Raw genomic sequence first — 24,812 nt, forward strand, 5'->3', positions numbered from 1 at the left:
CATGTTAGCAGAGCGATGCTACTGTGAACCGAGGAGCTATTTTCTTGATGTGAGCTTCTACTCAGGGTTTTTTCTTCCAATTCAGAGCAGAAATGCTTTTGTTAAGAAACTGGCTGTTGTTTTTTCCCCCCCACAATTTTAATTATAAGCTAGATATATTTCTACTAAGCGAATTAGTTTGCTAACAGAAACAGGGATGAGTCAGTGAGTCAGTTGGGCTTGTGAATCATGATTCACGAGTCAGTAAAGTGATTCTCGAGTATTGAACGATTCGTTCACGAATCGAACATCACTACTCTGGTTGCTTCCTCAAATGGTCTCAGTGCATTATGGATGACAGCATTCTTCCTCATTTAAACAAAGTAAGTTCTTTCCAATGAAACAGAGGTAACTGCCTCCTTTTGCTCAAGCAATCGCTCCCATATGTAGAATATAGAGTTCTACCTTGTCTCAACTGCTTGAGGTTTTGTTCAGGGAATGTCTGCTGCTTCTGGATGTCTTTGCACTTGTCTGCAGCTTTAGTGCTGTGATGAAAGAAAGCAACAATAGCACTGCTTTTCTGCTGAACCTCAAGCAAGTCAGGCAGGGCCTTTAATGGAGTCTTTTACCACCAAATTTAAAGTGTGTGCAAAACGTGGGTAGTGTGCTCATCCTGCTCTGCGCACAGCAGCAACCATGTTTGCACCATTGTCTGTTACAACAGCCAGAATCTTGTCCCTTATGCCCAATTCTTCTGTGATTCTGGTTAATTGTGCAGAAATATTGTCTGCAGTGTGTTGTCCCAGAACAGAGCATGTTTCTAGCACGTATGCCGCCATTTGCCAGTTTTCATCGATAATGTGGCATGAGACTGTTAAATATGCCTCTGTGACTCTTGATGTCCACATGTCACTTGGAGAGCTGCTTCAATGGTCGCCTAAGGTGTAACAAAAGAATGCTGTGTGATGCTGTTGATAGTCTGGCTCTCATACTTGTCTGTAAAAGCACTTTTTGGAATGCCTGTTTCAGAGCATGGAAGGAACATTTACTTACTCATTAATACCAGGTTGAATGTTAATGATGAGTTAACTCTCTCCTACATGTGAGCACATGAAGTTTTTGCACCCATTAACTAATTAATTGATTAAATAAATAAATATTGCAGCATTGGGTTGCACACTGTTGGGCCTGTATCTCTGGTTGCATTTGGAGTGTCGTTTTCACAGCACAACATTTCTGACGCAAGATATTAATATGAATCACACATGTGCCGTCCATCAAATAATGACAAAGAAAGCAGGTGTGACCGTGATAATTACCACTGTCATGGTCCTGGGTCGGTGACCCAGCGCTTTGAGTTTGTTATTATCATTTTTCTAGTTTATTCTGATTTCGTATTTGTTCTTAGGGTTGTGTGTTTCCATCATCCCTACCTGTGTCTCTCCTCTGTGTTCTGTTCGTGTCCCCAGTTGGTTGTGTAAAACAGTCTGTGTGTTTCCTGTTTTACTTTGTAGGTTGTGTCTCGTTATGTCCATTAGTTCCAGCTGTGTCCCGGCCTGTCTGCCATTTCCTAATTACCTGGTGTATGTATTTATAGTGCATGTCTGCCTGTGCTCCTCGTCGCGTCGTCTGTGTTCATTCCCTATGTTTCTCTACGTCTCTCTGTTCTGCCGTCCTCATCTGCTATCTCCGAGTTTCTCCCGCTGACCTTATGTTCCAGGTTTGTTTGTTAGTTTCACCCAGTTTAGGTTTATGTTCTGTCCTGCCCTCACTTCTGTTATTTGCACTGTAAATAAAACCCATTTGCACCTCCACCATTGTCTGCCATTGGATCCTCCTTTCTCACCATCCACACGACTGCCGCCCCAGCCGTGACAACCGCAATGACTGCTAATTTATTTGGAGCACGTAAATGGCAATAATTACTAATAGTTTTAAGCGCAGTGGCAAAGCTTTGGGTCCCCTCTTACAGCAGCTTTTCACTTACCTTGGACTGTCACATACATTAAACTGAAAACCGACGGGGCTGTTCAACAGACCACCGGGGAAACAATTAATACACAGTGAAAAGAACAGGCAAGAGTAAAAGCTAAGGGTTAACTAAGGTGTCACGGGGTGGAAAGGGACAAGTTTCTAGGGTTTTTTACTATGCATGTTTTGCTGTGTTTTACCTTTTTTAATATTTTAATATTGTACACTGGTTTGTTTTTTATGAGTTTTACTGCATGTTTTTATGGTATTTATTTGGTGACTTGTCCTGGAAAGACTCCGCCCCTACCTGATTACAAACCTGGGAGGTCCCAGAGGCCAATAAGAGGGCCTGGCAGACCACACAAAAACAGGCTTGGGAAAGGAGGCTTGAGAGATGGGCAGGCGTGAGTGGTGTCAGGCAGTGGCGCCTACCAGCCCAGGGGGCTGGTGGAACTTGGCGTTCGAGAGAGGAGGATACAGCGTCGGCAACCAGAGACGCAGAGCGAGCGGTCCGATTGCTGCAGCAACAGGAGGCCAGAGTACGCGTCTGCAGAGAATTGGAGGCGACGAGACGGGCCGGTGCCGAGTGGCAGTTACAAAGAAGCGGCGGGCGGAGTTGAGAGCTCTGCCCACCCGGGCGCACCTGGGCGCAGAACGTGGAGAGGAAGGCGAGGACGCCGCCGGGTTCCCCTCCTACACCGCTCTGCTGGATGGATTTTTAACTTTTAGTGACTCTTATATCGTGGCGGACGCCACCGGACTTTTAATGTTGTGTTTTATTGATTTTTATTGTGTTGTCCCCTGGCCAGGGTTGTTTTAATTCATTTTACATTTTCAACTATTTAAATATAATAAATTATATTTTAATTATACAGTTTTAATTCGTGTGCTTTCCCTTGGCGGCTCCACTGCTCTGTCCGTTTTGGAGGAAGGTTTTCCTCCTTTAAACGAACCCTGTGAAAAACATCACCTTCGCTCCGTTACAAAGGCAAGCTGGCAGCACACAAAATAAAAGCTAAGGGTTAACTAAGGCAAGCCAGCACCACAAAACTCTAATGAAACTAAGTTCAGCTGTATACCAGGTTTAAACAAAGAGCAACACCGCAAACAGGTTTAACAAACAAGCTTCACATGCAGGGGGGGGGGGGCAGGGATAGCTCAGTAGGTAGAGTGCTTGCCCCATGATCGGAAGGTCGGGGGTTCGACTCCACTGAACAGGCACCCCTGAGCACACTGTCCCTACACACTGCTCCCCAGGTGGTGGCTGCCCACTGCCTCACTGGGTGAATGGGTTAAATGCAGAGGAGTAATTTCCCTACAGGGACTAACGCATACACATTATACATTAAAGCAGACGAGGAGGACACTGCATGTTCACTTCAGAGCAGCAATTCCCCCTTGCGTGAAGGCTCTTCAGCCTTTTATACTCCCAGGTGCAGACAATCAGCCAGTCAATTGGTCATGGAGTGGTCATGGGATCTCCAGGCAGCCAATCGTCTGCGAGGTCTGGCACACTGTGATCTGCATAAAAGAAGGCTGGCACAGGACTCCCAGCAGCCAGTTATCCACGAGTCCTGACACACTTAGATTTGCACAAGCACAAAAGGGTAGTCTCACTCTCTCCAAGGCCCAGGGCCGTAACACACCTCCCCTTAAAATACAAGACTACGTTTTGTATACACAGATTTCAATATTCATGACAGACAACAAAACAAGTCATACTCACAACCGGGAGAGGCCATCAGCTAGTACATTTTGTGATCCTTTTATATGCCGAATCTCCAAATTGTACTCTTGTGGCAGCAAGGCCCATCTCATGAGTCTTTGATTGTGGTTAAACATTCGGGAAAGAAATACAAGTGGATTATGATCAGTGTACACTACAATGGGTAATGTGCCAGACCCCAAGTACACATGGAAGTGCTGAAGAGCTAGCAACAGGGCCAATGTCTCCTTTTCAATGACGGAGTAATTTACTTGATGCTTGTTAAACTTGCAGGAGAAGTAACAAATGGGGTGGTCCAATCCCTGCAAGTCTTCTTGCAACAGTACTGCCCCAGCCCCAACAGCACTGGCATCAACATCTACTTTGAATGGACGCGTCAAGTCGGGTGCAGTTAGCACGGGAGTGTAGCATAGGAGGGCTTTTGCACTTTCAAAGGCATCCTGACACTCATCAGACCATAGGAAATCAACCTTAGGGCTTAGCAGGTTGGTCAATGGCTGGACTATGGAGGAGAAGTTTTTGCAGAAGTTCCTGTAATAACCCACCATTCCCAGGAATCTGCGCAATAGTGATGGGATTTCCGGCTCTTTCGGCTCCGAACCGGCTCTTCAGGTTGTTTTGTTGCTTTAATTAATTTATTATTAACAATAATATAAAATTATGCACAAAAGGAATTACTAATGTAAAAAAAAAGTGGTTTTATTTATATATGTTTATATATAAATATATACGGTGGCCCCTAGAGACAAAACACGTACAAACTCCAAAACACATTTCTAGCATGAACTGAACTTCCAAAACAGAGCTACTAGATCACTTAAATTACACAATTGAAAGCATGAAAGCATATGTATATTGTTTGTGTATTTATACACAAGCATTCATATATAGTCAAATAATTTAAAAAAAACTGTTCATTTCACACACCAAATCCGGTCGTTGGTACTTGCTGGCTTGTGTAGCCACTAGGTAATGTTACAAATTCAAATATTGGGGATGGATACAAGAGGAAAACCAAAAATAACCACACTGGTCCGGCCGGGTCAAATCAAACGATGATTTAATGAACACACGCGTGGGAGATGGACACCATACAGCAGACAGCATCAGATCTCAAAATGGTGGAGCCTTGATCAAACTCTTACAGCCTCTAGTGGCCCCCACCTAATCATAAAAGCCTAAACATTCACATTCTTTCTCACACACATCGCCTAAGCTACGACCTTGGCTCCCTGTTTATCTGCTCTGTTCTCTTCTAACCAGACAAATGAGACGATGACTTTCTGTGAACAGTATTTCTTATAACTCAGCAGTATAATGCATCATAAAACAATATCATTCATTCACAATAAATCAGCAGTCTAATGTAATGCAAATCAGTTTACCAAATGTAATAGTTATACCTTCTTCTAATTCAGGAGCATAATGCAAACTAAAACTACATAATAATTCACAATCTTTAATTAGGAGTCTAACATAGCATAAAATAATATTATAATCCGACAGTAACAAAAGCTCAACACTGCCCCTAGCATCCTGGAGCACTTCTGTTGTCTTTTGTACGTGTTTTGAGTTTTATGTGCTTCTGAGTTTTTACGTGCTTCGGAGTTTGTACGTGTTTTGTCTGTAGGGGCCACCGTAAATATACTTTTATTTATTCACTCCACATAAAATGTAATACATAAATCATATAATACAAAAAATTATTCACATTTCAACTTTAAAACTATTTAAATTTTCAGCTTTTTCCTTTTAAACAAATTTAAAGTGAAACAACACAAAACAATGCAAACCACAACACAATTAAATATAAATTATAATATGAAAACAAAAAGAACATGTATATTCTCTGTCATATGGACCTGCATGAATAAACTTTCTGAATCCTTTATCATCTGCAACTGAAAATAGTTGTGGATGATTACTATACCTTTCTAATGTGACGTTGTTGTCCCTGGCTCTCTTTCTCTCCCTCTGGCTCTGTTCCTGTGCTACTGAGTGTAACTACCGTCCCTCCCCCCTCTTCCGTAAAGCACAAGGCTCGAGTGCGGAGTGAAGCGGAAAAAAGTGCGAGAGAGAGGGTGAGAGAAAGAAAAAAAACCCACGGCTCGCGATAAGGAGCTGGCTCGCGTCATTCACGTCAAAGACCCGGCTCTAAGAGCCATTTCGTTCGCGACCGACCCATCACTACTGCACAACTCCCACCGGGTAGTAGGCGTGGGATACTCCATAATCACTGCAACCTTGGCGTTAAGAGGTCACAGCTGCCCGCGTCCCACCTCTCTGCCCAAGTACGTCACTGTGGCCTTAGCAAATTCACATTTAGCTAGATTGAGGGTTAAAGAAGCCTGAGCTAAACGGTGGAATACTTGGCGCAGAGTGTACAAAGCCAAAGTGCTTGCTCATAGGGGGTCATACGCCTTGAGGCGACCTTTGTTGTGATTTGGCGCTATATAAATAAAATTGAATTGAATTGAATTAATATGATACTGTCCTTGACCAAACCCTGTAACCAAAACCTTTGTTCTTCACAGACTAACCAAATGCTTTGGGGGTTGTTAAGTTGTTTACATATTATTTATATTTCCACCAGTTGTTGATTTTGTTGTTGAACATTTTAATTTAATTGCATAACTTTTGCGAGATCCCGCAAAAGTTCATCTTCATTTTTTTTTTCTCCAATGTGCCTTGTGGGGCTTCGTAGATTCCTCCGTACAATTCGAATAAAGAAAAGCAACCACGTTTGCCACTTGGAAGATCAGACTTTTTCCCCCTCTCCCTTTTTCCTGATCTCCGTAGCTGCTTCGCAGTGAATGCAAGGAGGCAGTGCTTCCCCTCTGTATACTTCAAAGACCATCCAGACATTGCAAACAGCTGCTATTCAACTACCTCTCAACAAAATAATTTTACTCAATAAAATTCGATAATGAAAGCAACATTCCAACATTTTGAAAACTGAGATTTTTGGTTTATAAAAAAAAAATCCCGTCCACACATAAAAGCCAAAAACGACGGAAAATGCTGCTAGGAACAAGCCAAAGCAGCAGGTGGTGCTATATTCCTATCCGTGTAGAAATGTTGACCAATCAGAAGTCTATAAGCCTGGGTGGGAAAGAGTAAACAAAGATGGCGCATAGAAGCACAAACTGAGTCCTATGTGTGGAGGGACAGTAACTGTGTGTGTATATGTAAGCATTTAAACACTGCAGAAAGTAAAATGAACAGTAATGGTATTTTTGTGTAAGTCCGCCATTGTAGAAATTCATTTCACCGAAACAATAACCTGGCGCACAGTGTGACGTCAAAAAATGCGCACACCTTTGACGCTGAGTTTTCTCCGTTTTTCTCGTCCACACGTAAACGCAAAAACGAAGTTTTCAAAAATATCCACCCTGGCAGGAGATTTTAAAAATCGCAGTTTTCAGTGACCGAAAACACAGTTTACATGTGGACAAAAGGTCCAAACGCATAGAAAAATCTGCGTTTTCAAAAATACCCGTGGACGTAGCCTGAGACATTTAGTAACTCTCTGGGGTTACACATTCTTGACTCCAGACAGCACTTATGGTGCGGTCTGAATTCTAAGAATTACCAGTCAGTTCTGGTATCTGTTGGATCTGTCTAGAGTATAGCCTGCCTTTTGACCAATTACTGCTGGATATGTGCACCAAACCCATGTCCTTGACAACTTTTGAATTCAATTTGTGATGTTCAGGCTTATTTCCTTTGATTTATTAAAAAAAGATTTCAAACAAACTCAAAAATAATCAGGGAAATAATCAGCCGGTTTTCATGGCTCAAAAGGTAACTTTATTGATAATGCCTTGACAAAAAAATGATTTGGTAACTACTGAGGGGTCAATTTTACGTCAATGCATCAAACAACTAAAAACTACAGATCAATAAAGCAATGACTTAATTCTACATTGGCAATGAATTTCACCTCTTTTTTCATAATAGCTGTGGCGTAAATAATGCATGATGGGACCACAGATCTGCATTTTTAGCCTTCTTTATTCAACTTTACCACACAACCACAACACTCTCAACCCTGCTTCCCCGTGATTCAACACCACGGGCGTGATCTGCAGATGCTGTGCAGGTGTGTCTGCACGGCACCACAGACCACGGCCCACCACAATAGCCAACTTGGTTTATAAACTGCATTTATAACTTAAACACTGACTGCATTTAACAATTAATACAACTTTAGTATGAATCTGTCTTTCACCTCAAATGCTTCAAACTAAGAGATTCTGTGAATCAGATACATGAAACTGATTTTTAAGTGTGGGAGAAAAAACCCTAAATAAACCAGTCAGTTTCTATTAAGGTCCTTAACTTGAATTAAATGTTTAAATTGTTCTATATGACAAATATGCCAAATAACCAATAAGCCAAAGTAATAGATAACCTTAAGTTCTGTAAAACATTTTTCAAATAACCCAGGGCAACAACACAAGCGAAAAGCACTGAGCATGGTTGACTTTAGTTGATATTCAGTGTTTACAAATTGCATTTAAATGAGGCCAAAACCTGTGGCACAAGTTGCAATGCAATTATCAATCATGTTTGTAACCGTGGACGTGCCCAGGCCCACGTAATGTTCCAAAACAAAGTAGAGGATATGAGATTGTCTGCTTTGACTACTTAAACCTTCATGGCACCAGTTGAAATTTCCCACCAGACCAAAAACAGCTGCCTGAGCTGGAATGCAGTGGCTGTAAAAATAATAAATGTATTAGAAATCAAATTGGATTCAAATTTTGAATCACAATGCAGTTACACTTGCCTATTTTAATGCAGATCTTGATCTTTTTCCTGCCTTTTAGTTTGGCCAATCACCTAATAACCATACTGTTGTGCTCAGTAGATTAAAACCTAAAACCACTTTTTAAAGGGAAATCTAGCTGCACGATGGAGTAGTTGTTGGAACTGCCATTGATGGGTGGCAAGTCCCACAAACAGACACACTGTTGAAAGTTCTTTTAGTCTGGCACCCAGATGTGCAGCTTCTCCCTTGCACTCTCCCACACTCAGCTCCGGCCTCACTAAATTATCAAGGAACAGAGAGAGCTCATTAACAAACACCACACACCTGCCCCGCCAACCTCCTTGGCACTGCCCCTTGAGCTGACAGCACCACCCCTCAACTGCAACTGAGCCAGGGACCACACCCATCTGTTCTTGTAATTGACATGAAACAAAGGAAGTAGAAGTGGTCAAAATTTGTACTTGCAAGTTGAAACTCGCATGCAAGCAATAGTTTTTTGCCTTGTATCTGCAAACAGACCTTAACAAAAACAATTGTAACTTGTGTAATTATTTTTTACAAATACAATTTTTTTTTTTTTTTTTTTTTTTTTTTTTTTTTTTACACACAGACACACACACAAATTCTTATCTATGGATGGACAAACATAAAATTTTCAGATATTTTTGTTTACAAAGTTACAAAACTGAGTTCACAACTACACAGTCTGATTTACAGGTACAAAATATTTATCCCCAGAAACCAATGCTCCCTCTAATTTTTCACGTGTCTGAGCGAACACACAAACTCCCTAGTCATTGACCTGTGTAGTATGTTAACACTATTGGAAGTAAAAATAACTTGAACTCCAATTTCAAAACACAACTTACTTTTTTATTTTTATTTTATTTTTTTATAAAGCTCTGACTTGTATTATGAGTCTGTGGTCTGGGAGAGAGTCCTGTAACTCTGTCTGCAAAATAAAGTATATAATGACCAATGCTGGGCAGTTAATTATATAATTACTTCTTCAAAAAAGTTACTGAGTTTGGCAAACAACAAAGTTTTTTGCAGCTATTTTTTTTAAATGCAGCCAAGGCATTTTTAAACAAACATTTCAAACTATTTACAGAACAATCAGCTGTTCTGCATCAAATTTGATGCCACACAAATTATTTGTACTACTCTGCCGTCACTCCTAAAACTTCCCCCCGTTTCTTAACAACTAGATGCCACGTTGCCATATCATTTTTTGATTGGTCGACATGGTACTTTTTGATTGATTGATTGATTGATAATACTTTATTCATCCCGAGGGAAATTGGGTTAAGGCTGCCGACCTTTGCCAGCACCATCTCACCCTTCCGACCATACATACATTACACAAACATCACATGGGGATGACAGGTCAGAGAGGTATAACAATAGAAAATGCACAACATGAAGAAAGACGAAGAGAAAAAAAGAACTCCCCCCAGACTGAGCTCCAACAGGGAGATCAGTTTGAGAACAGAAAAAAACACCTCAGCACATGAATCATCAAATCTCACAACATAGAAGACATAAGCTTCGAAGGTATTTGAAGGGGATGGGGGTGTGAGTGTAGGTCTGTATCAGTGTACATGCGTGTGTGCGTTCCGTGTTCAACCGTGCTTATCCGGGTGTCCCTTCACCCGGATAAGCAAAAGTCAACCATCTTCGATCAATGTGGATGGCCTTGGAGGGACAAAGAGTTCTGACAACAATCCTGTTATCATGGAAGAATTTTTGTTGTTGCAGTCAGCTTCGACCTTGGTAGGCCTTCAGCTGGCACCAGTGGGATAGCCACATGAGTGACGATGGTGAATGTTTGGGTTTAGTGCAAACAACTGCATCCAATTTTTACAGTTGGTCTAATGTCCATCATTGGTCACCAGGTCTCTCAATTCCCGTTGTTCTTCTCCAAGATGTTATCCATATTGTGTTCAAAACACAGTCTGAGTACTCACAGCCCTGCCAATCGTCGAGCCAGCTCCAATCAGCCAGAACTCTGTTATCATGGTTCCAAATTGGTAGTTGTCGTTCAATGTCCTCCATCGAGAGTGTCACCAGACACGCCTCCGTCAAGAGCCAAGAGAGAAGGGCTGCGAATATATGCAGCATGTTATTTCTGTGATCTCTGCATTTAGCGTTATTTTGTTATCTGTTCTGTTTCATAGCTGATGTAAACAGTTTCACACACTTTAAGTCTGTTCTGCTTTTCTTTATTTTTTAGTTTTTTTGCACCCATCTCCTCAGTTGACCGCCTGACTGCAGTGTGAACAGAGAGAAAACAAACCAAGAATAGAACAAAGACTCAAACTTCCTTTTATTCTTTTCAGTAAGTCGCATCAAGGTTCCTCGCATTTCTTATCCTTCAGTGCACTTTGAGACTGTTTGATTATCTGCCTCAATTAACACTGATGGTAACTGAGAGAGCGTGTGAACCATAAAGTTTTTAGTACAAAAGCTATATATAAGTGAACACCGTGTAGTAGGAAGCCACTGTGAGTTCTGACTTCAGCTGCAGTCAGACTGATGCATGTTGACTACATTTCCCCATATGTCTTCAAGAAAATTAACAGTCCAGACACTTTTCTTTTCAAGCTCCTTAGAGTACGATGACCTGGATGACTGAGAATCTTCACAGACATATCTTTCCATAATATCCTTTTTTTTATAATGTAGCACCTGTGTACAGTGTAGTGAAGATAATTTCTTTGTATTTATTTTTATGTTACATACATGACTTTATGTCATGGGCCTGAGTCTGTGGCTTTTGTAATGAATATCATCTTGTGTTCTGGTTGCTCTGGTTATGTATTCTGTTAAGGTTTTGTGCTCCCTCTGTTTAGTGTTGAGTCATCCCTGCTCATTTGTTCCCTCTATTCGCTGTCTGCGTATATTTCCTGTTTTACTTTGAAGGTCTGTCTCTCTTGTCTCATCATGTCAATTAGGATCAGCTTGTAAATAAACTACTCACTCGCATCAAGCCAGTGCCTGCATTTTGGGTCCTTTACCACCACACGACTGCTGCCGCAGCTGTGACACTTTATCTTTACATCATTTAGAAAACCGAAATTAAACTTTAAAAAAACAAGCACTGCTATATATGACCACAGCTTATTGTTCACTATTCTCTCACTCACGAAACTATGAAAAAACTTCTTGATGCATTCTCAATCATCCAGGAAAGTAAATCTCCAAAAGTTAATTCTGTTCATCTGGACGTAGTGTTTTGTGGGAGAAACGTTTCATCACTCATCCAAGTGACTTCTTCAGTCTCAGCTGTAGGGATGGGTATCGTTTAGGTTTTATCCGATACCAGTACCAAACCGGTACTTTTGAAACGGTGCCGGTGCTTAAAGAATGCAGAACACAAAATTGGTCCAAAAACCTCTCGTGTTTAGCTGTTTTTTTGTAAAAATGTTAGCCTTTTCTGCAGCTATAGGGCATATATGGTATCACTCTTGGCAGGAAGCAGTGCTTAAACAATGGAAAAAACACGAACTTTGTCCAAAAGCCTCATGTTTAACTGTTTTCCTTCACCTTACTGCATTAATGTAATAACGTGGTTAGCCTACTCAACGTAAATTACACACAAACAACATTAAGCGACTCACGCAGAGAAGAACGGCTGCTGCTGCCATCATCATCCGTCATCATTTCTGCTACACTGGCAGGGCTACGGCTACACCCGCAGTAGATGTGCATGGTGTAAGGTCTCGCAGCAAGCTATCAAATACGGCGCATTTCTTGGCTTTTTAAAAAAAACGCTATGCGTCGCCAGGTGTTTCATCGGATTTGAGGTGTTACCTCCTTTGACAGTATCAGCTTAAAGCACTTGTTGCAGGCTGCTGAGTTTGCATCTTTTGCTGTGAAGTACAGCCAGACTTTTGACCGCTTTGCCTTGGATACCGGTGCCCATCCCTACTCAGCTGACTGCAGGTTTCCCCAACCTTATAAACAGTACATTTGCATAATGACTGAAACCAGCCCACTGAAGGAACAAAGGGCTGGGAGGTCAGTTCGTTAATCATAATTATGCAAATTCTCATGACCATTGATCAACAACCACTGATCAAAACCCACTGATCAATGGCCATGAGTACCATTCACAGAGAGTTGGGGAATGGCTGCAATCACAGCATTGTAAGATGGTGAAAGATGTACCCTTAGGCCCCCTCCTCGATTCAGACATGGTCTTTTCCTTTTCACGTAAATGACCTCCTTGACTCCCTGCTCAGACCAGCGCTCCTCCCTGTACAGGATGTGTACATCCTCATCATTGAAAGAGTTTCCACTGGCCTGTGGGCTGGTTTCAGTCAATATGCAAATGTACTATTTATAAGATTTGGGGAAACCTGCCTTCAGCTGAGACTGAAGAAGTCACTTGGATGAGTGACAAAACGTTTCTCCCACAAAACGCTACGTCCAGATGAACAGAATCAACTTTTGGAGATATGAAAGAACTTAAGTTTTCTTGCGTTTGGCTGATTGCGCAAATCATTGTTGTAAAGAGGAAGGAAGCTGGTTTATTTCATCACTTTTATTTCTGTCTTCTGCCTACAGACCAAGACAAAATGGAATCTTTACAGACAATTGAATTCATTTTTGAAAGTGGAATTGTTTATTGATGGATTTGATTCCTGGATACTTTACCTGTTTGTTTTTTTTTGTTTGTTTTTTTAGTTTTTATTGTCTCTAAAGTCAGATAAGAGAACAGAATATGAGTTTAACTGGTGTGATGGGAAGATTTGTTGTTGCCCTTCTCTTTGTGTCAGGTACTGTATATCTTACATTTAGAGTTCTGTATATATATACATTTACATCTGCTGAGGTAAAAGAAGGGGATGTGGGAAAATAAAGTAGACTCAGGCTCTAAAATCAGCCTTCATTTTAGTTTTAAAATATATATATATACTGTATGGAAATTACAATGTGGTTCAGTATGTATATGTGTGCATGTGCTTGCAGTGGTGGGTTCATTTTCTCATAGTTACTTTAAATAATTAGTGAGACTGATTGAAGACTTGTCCTGTGTTATCTCTTCCACACATTACTATGAGCTGTTTTGTCTTATTACCCGACTGTTAAGAGAAGTTGTTCATTTTATTTGTTATCTCATGTGCTATATGTTACAGTGGTGCAGAGTCAGAGTGAATATGGAGTGACTTACCCTGTCACTCACATCTATGCTGTAAAAGGATCAACAATGGACATACAGTGCACCTACACATACCCACCAAGAAAAAATGAGCAAAGTACTGAAGTTCAAAAGATGTTGTGGTACACTAAATGGAACAAAAACGTACCTGTGGATCTAATAACTGACCCAAACTACAGAGATAGAGTGAAGTATTGTTTTTATGGAAATAACTGCACTCTGAGAATCACAGACCTGAGAGAGAGTGACTCAGCTAAGTACATGTTCAGGTTTGAAACAAACCAGACGGGTGGAAGTTTTAGTGGTTTAAATGGAGTCATTTTGAGTATCACGGGTAAGATTTCCATTATCAAAATGCATCATTAATTGGGTTTCAGATTCACTTTGTATATTTGAATAAGAGTGGAGTATTTAAAATATGTTCCACTATGAAAATTTTAAACCTCTTTGATATCAAATGTTACATTTTTACCATGTTTCCTCCTGCAGATGCTCCAAAGCTTCCCTCTGTGTCAGTGAGTCCCTCTGCTGAGATAGTGGAGGGCAGTTCAGTCACTCTGACCTGTAGCAGTGATGCTAACCCAGCAGCTAGTTACACCTGGTACAAGGAGAATGGTCATGCAACTCTAAGTGAGGAACAGACTCTTTTTTTCCGCTCCATTCAGTCCTCCGACTCTGGACAGTATTATTGCATCACTGTAAAGAGCCTGGAGTTAAAGTGCTCTGGATACAAATTTATTGATGTGAAATGTAAGTTTAACTTAAAACATACACTTTCTCCAGCTCTTCTGTTTAACATTCACATTATGCTGCTGTCATGTTTTTATCAGCTTCAGAAGATTTATATATAAATGTTTCTAGATATACATTCAGAAATTTTAATAACCAAGTTATCCTCAAAACTGTCTTTAAAGAAATACGCAGCATTTAATGCAACTTTATATCTAATAGAAGTTCTGTTTTAATTATTATCATTAACAATGCCAACTATTAAATCATTTTGAAGAAACATTTTTTTGTTTTTAGAAAAACAAAAACGTTTTTCCCCCTTTGAAGTGGTCGTAGAGTGACTTACAGAAACCACTGAGTCTACCTTCTTAGAGTTTGTTTAAAGACAAACTAAAATAAATAAAGAAACAACATTTCTTTTCCTAATAACCCAGCATTCAAGAATTATTTCTCTATTGTTACAGTTTCCCTGATTCATGTGTTATTTTGTTGTAAGGATCAACTAATGATGGGAATTTACCGTTAACTGCACCTACCAAGCACCAGACGTCCATAGATGCACTTTTCTGAACTAACTCTAATCGCCTGGTCATCAAGCCTCTATTTAGGCCAGCAATAGTCACTGAAAACATTAATGCATACATTAATTATTGCATCAACAAAATGTTCATGTTTCCAGTTTCCATGTTTCTCCAGATGCTCCAAAGCTTCCCTCTGTGTCAGTGAGTCCCTCTGCTGAGATAGTGGAGGGCAGTTCAGTCACTCTGACCTGTAGCAGTGATGCTAACCCAGCAGCTAATTACACCTGGTACAAGGAGGATGAAGACTCACCTAAAGCATCAGGACACAACTTCACCATCAGCAACATCAGACCTGAGCACAGTGGGAGTTATTACTGTGTGGCCCACAACAACAGAGGGACTCATAACTCCACCTTACAGCTGACTGTTGTGGCTGGTAATAGTTTACATTTAGCAAAGCCTCATTTGAATCTAGCAGAAACAAAAAAAAGGTTATATAGATTTATAGGGCAATAAATCTGGGTACCTGGCAAAACCTGAAAATTACTCAATCTCCGCATGATTTACACTGCTCTTCCTACATACATTCATTGCATGTTTAGATAGATTTGTTTGTTTGACTTTTTTTCCAATATAAAGTGTTTCGGTATTCAGGATTCAGACTCATCTGCCTTCCTCAAAACACAGACACAGAAACAGATTTTCAGACTATACATGGGGCTGCATGGCTGTGCTCATTTATGGGACAGCAGGTCCCCAATATTATTTAACACTTATTTAAAGTTTCTTATATTTTATTCATCATGCATACACTGTTTCCATAGGAGCATGGAAGCTAACAGCTGCTGGAGTAACCTTTGCTGTTCTGCTCTCCATCATAGGCCTCTCTGTCTCCCTGTGGATTTGGTGAGAATTGTGTTACATCAGTTTATCAGAAACAATAAATGTCATCTCATTGCTCATCATTGTTTACTCTAACCAGGAAAAGGAGGTCCTCTAAGGAATTATTTCAACCTGGAAACAGAGCAGACAACGGAGAACAGGTGAAAACAATCATATCATTGTTGTGCTACACAACAACACTCACTTCTACTATAGAAAAGCTGACTGAGAAATGAATCAGCTCTATCGTTGATCATGCCATGATCTATCCTTTAAATTTTATCATATGTCCGGTTTGTACCTAACACAAATTTTTCTATGCCACGTCAACCTGATCAGAAACAGCCACAGGATCAAGAAGATCTTCAGTATGCCAGCATCCATTTCCCCAAAATCCAGGCTGATCCTCTCTACTCCAGCATCAGAGGAACTCAGTCCCACAGACACATGAAGGAACAGGAGGTTATCGAGTACACTGCTGTTAGATTTAAGAGAAACAATGCATCCCTGAGGTGAAACAGCTCCTCACACAGAAATGTTCCCCACTACAAAGTGAACTGTTTGTGAAATATACTGTATAAACAATGTCATTAGCCGTTTCTGGGTCCAAACTCCTCATCAGATCTCAAAGTCAAACAAACACTGCAGCATCACTGAGAGCTAAAAACTGTCTAAATTCTTTCATCTGTAATAAAATGATCAGTGTGGCTGCTCTACCAGGTGTAACAATGAAGTTGTGCATTGCTATCACTTGCATTGTTACCTTGTTATCAAATTAAATTAACATTAAAATTAAATACATCTCAGCACACAAAGTCATAATTCCCTTTATATCACATTACCTCACTTCAGAACAGTAATACTGTGCAACAGTCATCAAACTCAGCACTAACTATTGTGCAAGAAGGAAGGAAGCAACTGGACTTCTCCCTTGTGCTTATGGAACAGTCGACAGCTCGCTTCTGAATTGCACAACTATTGCTGTGGTTAACTTAGTTTAAACAGATGTTATCTCCCTGCAGAGATGTTTTATTGACACACAAAGAAAAAGAGAAGAGCGGCTAGTTTTAAATAAGGAACTGTAGTGTCTATATTTCCACAGAAAAGTGACTTAAATAGAAAATCACAGACATGTGATATCTATGATCCTGCTAGAAGGGTGAATGCTGCACAAAGCTGACAGAGTAGCTTTGCTGTATACCAATAGCGTTTTGACAGGACAGGCAAAGCAAGCAGTGTATGCCTTGTCAAATCTTAAAACTAGACATAGATTAAAATGTACCAAAGTAAATAAAGCTCTATCCTTTCATCTCAGACAGAATTGTCATACAGCTTCTGGCGTCTTTGCATCCATCCATTGTCACTGAAAGCTGAGCTTTTTTAACTCTGATTGGAAATTCTGTCTCTGGGGGTGTGGCCATCTCCTGTTGACAATGACTGGTTCTAGCAAGCTGAGAAGCCAGCAGCTTTTTTTCTGGTGCTTAGCACATGCACATTGTGGATAAACCTCTGGTGCTTTACAGTAAATTGACTGTCAGACCAACACTGTCTGCTGTCAGACTCTATAACATAGTTAGTCTGACAGCTGCTGGAAAGAATGACCTGCTGAAGCGCTCTTTCCTAAGCTGTGGGTGTAGAAGTCTACTGCTGAACGAACTGCTCAGTGCTTGTACAGTCATGCAGGGGATCAGAGGTGTTGTCCATGATGGATGTAAGCTTGGACAACATCCTGTCCTCCACAACCTGCTCGATGGACTTCAGCGGACAGTCCAGGACAGAGCTGGCGATCTTGACCAATTTGTTACGTTTCCCCCTGTCCCTCTCTGCCATTCCACCACTCCAACAGACAACAGCATAAGAAATGGCAGACGCCACCACTGTGTCCTGAAGAGTCCTGTTCACTTCAAAGGATAGACCCTTTTTGTAAAGGGCTTTTGTATTCTTGGATCAGTCCACTTTGTTATTGAGGTGAACACCCAGGTAATAGGGGGTGACTTCTTGCTGAAGTCAACCAGCTCTTTTGTCTTGCTGGCATTGATGTGAAGATGGTTCTGGTCACACCAGCTGGCAAAGTCATTGATAACTCCATGTATTCCAGTTCGTTTCCCTCCGACACCCGGCCCACATTGGCGGTGTCATCTGAGAACTTCTGGAGATGACAAGTGTCCGTGTTATAACTGAAGTCCAGAGTGTACAGGCTGAAGAGGATAGGGGCGAGTACTGTTCCTTATGGGGCCCCAGTGCTACAGACTACCACCTCAGACACACAGTCCTGCAGCCTCACATACTGGGATCTACTGGTAAGGTAGTCAACAATCCACGTGGACAACTAATGGTCCACTCCCACTCCCTGCAGCTTTCCCCCTTAGCACTGAGGGCTGGATTGTGTTGAAGGCACTGGAGAAATTAAAAAACATGATTCTCACAGTGCAGGTCCAGATGAGAGAAGGCCCGATGTAGCGGGTAGATGACAGCATCATCCACCTCAATGTTCAGCTGGTAGGTAAACTGCAGTGGGTCTAGATCTCTCCCAAGTAGTGGGTGAAGGTGGTGAAGTATGATCCTCCCCATGGTCTTCATCAGGTGTGAAGTCAGGGCAATGGGTCAGGGGAATGAGATCGTGGATACAAGCAGCAGAAATGAGCTTCCTCCGAAGGGTCGCTGCCCCCTCTGCCCCCTCTGCTCCTGAAATTCCGATACATAATCTCCAATAACTGGCTAAAAGAGTTCACTTCCAAATTTTAGGTCATAGGTCTTGGAAAATTCTTATTATTATTATTATTAATTTGTCATTTAAATTTTGATTGAAAATATACTGAAAACCACTACTGCCATCTGTATGACTACTTTAAGTGAAAGTGAATTTTAAGATAAAAGTAATGGATTTAATAGATAAAACAAATAGAATTTTCTTTGTGGTCTTGAGTCAGTACCATGAGGTTTGAGTGTGCTCTTTTGGCCTCTGGTGTTGCAGCTACAGATTTTCATTCCCAGTGCTCACTTTATTATCCATTCATCTGTTCTCAACTGCGGATCCACCTCAGGGTCATAGGGGCTTTAAAGAATCAGTTAATCTAAACCACAGGTGTCGAACTCCAGGCCTCCAGCAGCAGGTAGGGCAGGGATATCTCAAAAACAAGCAGGATGCTGACCCTCGAGGACTGGAGTTTGACACCCCTGATCTAAACTGAAGAAAAAAATGCATATCTATTAGGATAATAGATATGTATTTTTTTCTTCAGTTTATTTTTTATTTATTAATTTTTCAGTCTATAGAGTGCATTAATGGTTCTAGTTGTACTGAGACTTTGTTTCATGTTTTACATGAAGACAAGAAACATTATGCCATTGAACCTACCACCCAGCTATAAAGACAAAAATAACAAAACATAGAAGGCCAAAAACAAGTTTAACCAAGATCATCGCTGCGTGTCGACCCATGAACAGTTTTTTCAGGCACATCAAATGTCATGGTTTGCCAGGGCAAGCCGTGGGGAATGTTGGAGAAAGGACCCAAACGCTGGACTTAGTGCAATGAACAGTGCATTTATTTACAGTGGGGGTAAATATACACCACACAATAAGTCTCCCGAATGCTCCCTCAACTCCTGTGTCGTGCCTTCTCCCAAGTGCTGGTATTCCGTGCTCTCTGCTCCTGTGCCTACGCACACCCCGTGCGTCCTGCAGTCCCGTGTTCCGCTCTCCTGAGGAAAAAACAGACACAGCCGTTGTGGCACCACTCCAGCAGGCATACACTTAACAGTCCTTGAGACACTGACATGGAGTCTAACTCAACGATCCTGCGCCGGTGGAAGCTCCATTGCTCTGTTAAGTAGCTCCCCCAACGAGCCTGATCAGAAGCAGGTGTGTGAGAACCTAGGCGTGACCAGCAGCTGGCAGGGCCACACCCATCAGGCCTGCAGGTGGCTGTCCTTCATCCTCCAGCCACACCTGCAGACACACACACACACGTACACACACCAGCATGGAACACAAGAGCACAGTGCAGCAAACATACACCCAATAATAATAATGATAATCATAATCATAATAATAAAGGTCCACACTGTTTACGGACCCCGGGTCCCCGGAACCGGGTCCATGACATCAAAACAAATGCAAAATGACTTAATTGAAACTACTGAATATGTTCTGAAGGAGAACATAAAAGCGGAAGTGAGTTTAGCTCAGGTTATGGCAGTGGAGGTTGATGAAACAACAGACATTGCAAACAAGGCTCAACTCTCCATCATTCTTCATTACCTATCCGGTAAATTGGTGAAGGAGGCTTATCTCAGCTTTGAATGATGAGGTCAGTGAAGACAGAAAAGCAATTACTAATTACGCATTATGGAGACATTCAACTGTGCATACAACCTGATTCCACAAAGATATAATAGCATATTTGTTATAATATCCAACCTATATGGAGTTATAAAAAAAATAGAAAGAGTATTAACTCACAGGTATGGACATAAGCTGAACCATGTTCTGACACAGTCTGCAAAGATTATACCAGAGTGTAAATCTTTTTGAAGACTCTGAAGGATATTGCAGCATTTTTGAACAAGTCTACAAAATGTGCCAATTTCCTTTACGGAGTAGTGAAATATTATATTTCATCCGTTGCAGCTCGAAAATGGAACTTAAACTCAAGGTTTGTTCAGACTATCATAATGTATCATACAGAGGTTTTTTTTTTTTGTTTTTTTTTTTTTTTATAACCTGTCCCGTTTGGCTCTTTTGCCATCAGAATTATTGTCTAAAGGCGAAGAAAGATGCCCAACGGATTTTCTTTCCCAAATTGACCATCCCAGCTTTGCCGTAATGGTCCATTTGATTCACCTTTTATTCTTTATTTTATTTTCACTTGCTGAATACGGGACAGACTTGACTGGGGGAAAGAAAAGGTAGAAAGAAAGAGGGAAAGAAAAACAGTTGAGAAGAGGGACGGGGGAGAAGGGCATAAAACAAAAACCAACAGAATAAGCAGAAAAAAAAAAAAATACATATATCGATCACCTGGATCACCTGTTGAGAAAGAAAAAAGAAAACAAGCAGAAGAAAACGAGAGTAATAGAATAAACAACATCACGATGATATATGGGAATATGACAGTAAATACTAAATATTAAACATTATTGTGCAGCACGTAAGATCGACAGCACAGTGTGCTTTGAGGTAGGAGCCAAAAAGGGTGTAGTTTGTGTGTGTGATCACCCGTGTGTACACCTGTGAGCATGGACGCGCTTGTTTTCTTAAAAGGTTCCTTCATGTAATGATCTGCTAGAGGGTGTGGGGGGCCACTGCCCCGTCCTCCAGGGCATGAAGCAGGTATGGAGGAGATCAAAACACCAGACATCCAGAGGCCCCCAGAACACAAGAGACCAAGGAAGACCAACAGAGGGGCAGCCGTGCCACTGTCCCAGAAAGAGCTGAGGAGAGTCCCAGATGAGGGGTCACCCAGCAGCCACGGAGCAGAAGCCAGGGGGGGTTGCAGTGACGTGCCCGTGAGCCCCGCCGGCAGCCAGCTGTGCCTGAGTGACCGAGCCCCAGGCCGAGAGGCCGGGGGCACCCCACCTCCGAAGTGGCCCAAGCGAGCCCCAGGCTCCAGGCCCCGATAAGCAGCCGCCAAGGAGTGAGCCGGTGTGTACCCGGACGCCCACCCCCGGACACAAAGAACCACCAACGCACCGATGTCTGAGGGAGTCCGCCCCCGGCAGGGGAAGTGGTGGGGGGAGATAGGCCTCCAAACCTTGGAGGGCCTGAGATGTCCTCAGAGAGGTGGCGTCTGATACCCAACCTGACATATATACACAGACATACAGGCACACACAGATACAAACATCCATTCCCACCCTCATGCTCTCATATGCACTTACTCCACACTCAACCAACGTGGAGACAGACATACAGTGGGGCAAAAAAGTATTTAGTCAGCCACCGATTGTGCAAGTTCCCCCACTTAAAATGATGACAGAGGTCAGTAATTTGCACCAGAGGTACACTTCAACTGTGAGAGACAGAATGTGAAAAAAAAATCCATGAATTCACATGGTAGGATTTGTAAAGAATTTATTCGTAAATCAGGGTGGAAAATAAGTATTTGGTCACCTCAAACAAGGAAAATCCCTGGCTCTCACAGACCTGTAACGTCTTCTGTAAGAAGCTTTTCTGTCCCCCACTCGTTACCTGTATGAATGGCACCTGTTTGACCTCATCATCTGTATAAAAGACACCTGTCCACAGCCTCAACCAGTCAGACTCCAAACTCCGCCATGGCCAAGACCAAAGAGCTTTCGAAGGACACCAGGAAAAGAATTGTAGACCTTCACCAGACTGGGAAGAGTGAATCTACAATAGGCAAGCAGCTTGGTGTGAAAAAATCAACTGTGGGAGCAATCATCAGAAAATGGAAGACATACAAGACCACTGATAATCTCCCTCGATCTGGGGCTCCACGCAAGATCTCATCCCGTGGGGTCAAAATGATCATGAGAACGGTGAGCAAAGATCCCAGAACCACACGGGGGGACCTGGTGAATGACCTGCAGAGAGCTGGGACCAAAGTAACAAAGGTCACCATCAGTAACACACTACAACGGCAGGGAATCAAATCCCGCAGTGCCAGACGTGTTCCGCTGCTGAAGCCAGTGCATGTCCAGGCCCGTCTGAAGTTTGCCAGAGAGCACATGGATGATACAGCAGAGGATTGGGAGAATGTCATGTGGTCAGATGAAACCCAAGTAGAACTTTTTGGTATAAACTCAACTCGTCGTGTTTGGAGGAAGAAGAATACTGAGTTGCATCCCAAGAACACCATACCTACTGTGAAGCATGGGGGTGGAAACATCATGCTATGGGGCTGTTTTTCTGCCAAGGGGACAGGACGACTGATCCGTGTTAAGGACAGAATGAATGGGGCCAAGTATCGTGAGATTTTGAGCCAAAACCTCCTTCCATCAGTGAGAACTTTGAAGATGAAACGAGGCTGGGTCTTCCAACATGACAATGATCCAAAACACACCGCCCGGGCAACAAAGGAGTGGCTCCGTAAGAAGCATTTGAAAGTCCTGGAGTGGCCTAGCCAGTCTCCAGACCTCAACCCCATAGAAAATCTGTGGCGGGAGTTGAAAGTCCGTGTTGCTCGGTGACAGCCCCAAAACGTCACTGCTCTTGAGAAGATCTGCATGGAGGAATGGGCCAAAATACCAGCTACTGTGTGTGCAAACCTGGTAAAGACCTATAGTAAACGTTTGACCTCTGTTATTGCCAACAAAGGTTATGTTACAAAGTATTGAGTTGTATTTTTGTTATTGACCAAATACTTATTTTCCACCCTGATTTACGAATAAATTCTTTACAAATCCTACCATGTGAATTCATGGATTTTTTTTTTCACATTCTGTCTCTCACAGTTGAAGTGTACCTCTGGTGCAAATTACTGACCTCTGTCATCATTTTAAGTGGGGGAACTTGTACAATCGGTGGCTGACTAAATACTTTTTTGCCCCACTGTAAAGAGACGCTGTACACACAATCACACTCCCTAAGCGTACTCTACGAACCGGGTCTAGGTACCCTTGCCCCTGGAGGGTGGAACTGCACCCAGACCCAGGTTGTGTTACCACACCCATCAGGCCTGCAGGTGGCTGTCCTTCATCCTCCAGCCACACCTGCAGACACACACACACACGTACACACACCAGCATGGAACACAAGAGCACAGTGCAGCAAACATACACCCAATAATAATAATGATAATCATAATCATAATAATAAAGGTCCACACTGTTTACGGATCCCGGGTCCCCGGAACCGGGTCCATGACATCAAAACAAATGCAAAATGACTTAATTGAAACTACTGAATATGTTCTGAAGGAGAACATAAAAGCGGAAGTGAGTTTAGCTCAGGTTATGGCAGTGGAGGTTGATGAAACAACAGACATTGCAAACAAGGCTCAACTCTCCATCATTCTTCATTACCTATCCGGTAAATTGGTGAAGGAGGCTTATCTCAGCTTTGAATGATGAGGTCAGTGAAGACAGAAAAGCAATTACTAATTACGCATTATGGAGACATTCAACTGTGCATACAACCTGATTCCACAAAGATATAATAGCATATTTGTTATAATATCCAACCTATATGGAGTTATAAAAAAAATAGAAAGAGTATTAACTCACAGGTATGGACATAAGCTGAACCATGTTCTGACACAGTCTGCAAAGATTATACCAGAGTGTAAATCTTTTTGAAGACTCTGAAGGATATTGCAGCATTTTTGAACAAGTCTACAAAATGTGCCAATTTCCTTTACGGAGTAGTGAAATATTATATTTCATCCGTTGCAGCTCGAAAATGGAACTTAAACTCAAGGTTTGTTCAGACTATCATAATGTATCATACAGAGGTATTTAATGTTAATGAAGAAAGCCCAGATGAGAAGGATGGAGAGACACCAACACCATCATGTCTAATGTGGCTCCATCAAGACCATTTTCTCTTGAGAAATATAAACTTGTTTGTTGAGTAGAAGAGTTGTGTCTGACTGCAGCTATATTTAGCTGAGTGAAGTCACCCACGGGTGGTGGAGGGTGACACTGTCAGACACTTGAGTTGTTATTGATGTGCCTGACACCAAGTTATTTTAGTATATGCTAATCATGATGTTTCAGTTCCTTAACAATAGTGAACTTTTTGTTCACTTTTTTCTACTTGATAGAATTTAGATTCTTCCCCACATTTTATCTGTAGTCTTAGTAACTAAGTTCTTCATTTTAATTGTGTTTTCTGATCTCCTCTGTGTTGCAGTGGTACAGAGTCATAAAGGCTACACGTCTACTCAGATGTGATTTACTAAAGGAAAACATTATGCATCTGTGGATCTGAAAACAGCCTGACTGCACAGATCATGATGACTACCATTTTACTCAATAAGGCTTCATTTTGACAATGAGTAACCTGAGAGAGTTCATATTCATAACAAACCACGAATGCATCTCAAATAATTCTTACATTTTAAATACAATCTGTGTGTTTATGTAAGAGGATAAATTGCAT

General features: G+C 41.7%; 1 protein-coding gene across 1 annotated transcript; it reads left to right on the top strand.

Annotated features, from left to right (window-relative positions):
* The first annotated feature begins 2,344 nt into the window (after positions 1 to 2,344).
* On the top strand, positions 2,345 to 16,262 carry LOC102787941 (B-cell receptor CD22-like). Its single transcript, XM_087842390.1, has 7 exons — positions 2,345 to 2,618; positions 13,592 to 13,948; positions 14,104 to 14,364; positions 15,040 to 15,311; positions 15,682 to 15,770; positions 15,847 to 15,907; positions 16,086 to 16,262. Exons 1-7 carry the CDS (start codon positions 2,345 to 2,347, stop codon positions 16,260 to 16,262), a joined length of 1,491 nt encoding a protein of 496 aa, XP_087698516.1.
* The last annotated feature ends 8,550 nt before the right edge of the window (positions 16,263 to 24,812 follow it).

This window comes from Neolamprologus brichardi, chromosome 6 (genome assembly GCF_056152115.1).
Source record: "Neolamprologus brichardi isolate AB-2024 chromosome 6, ASM5615211v1, whole genome shotgun sequence".
Classification (NCBI taxonomy): Eukaryota; Metazoa; Chordata; class Actinopteri; order Cichliformes; family Cichlidae; genus Neolamprologus; species Neolamprologus brichardi.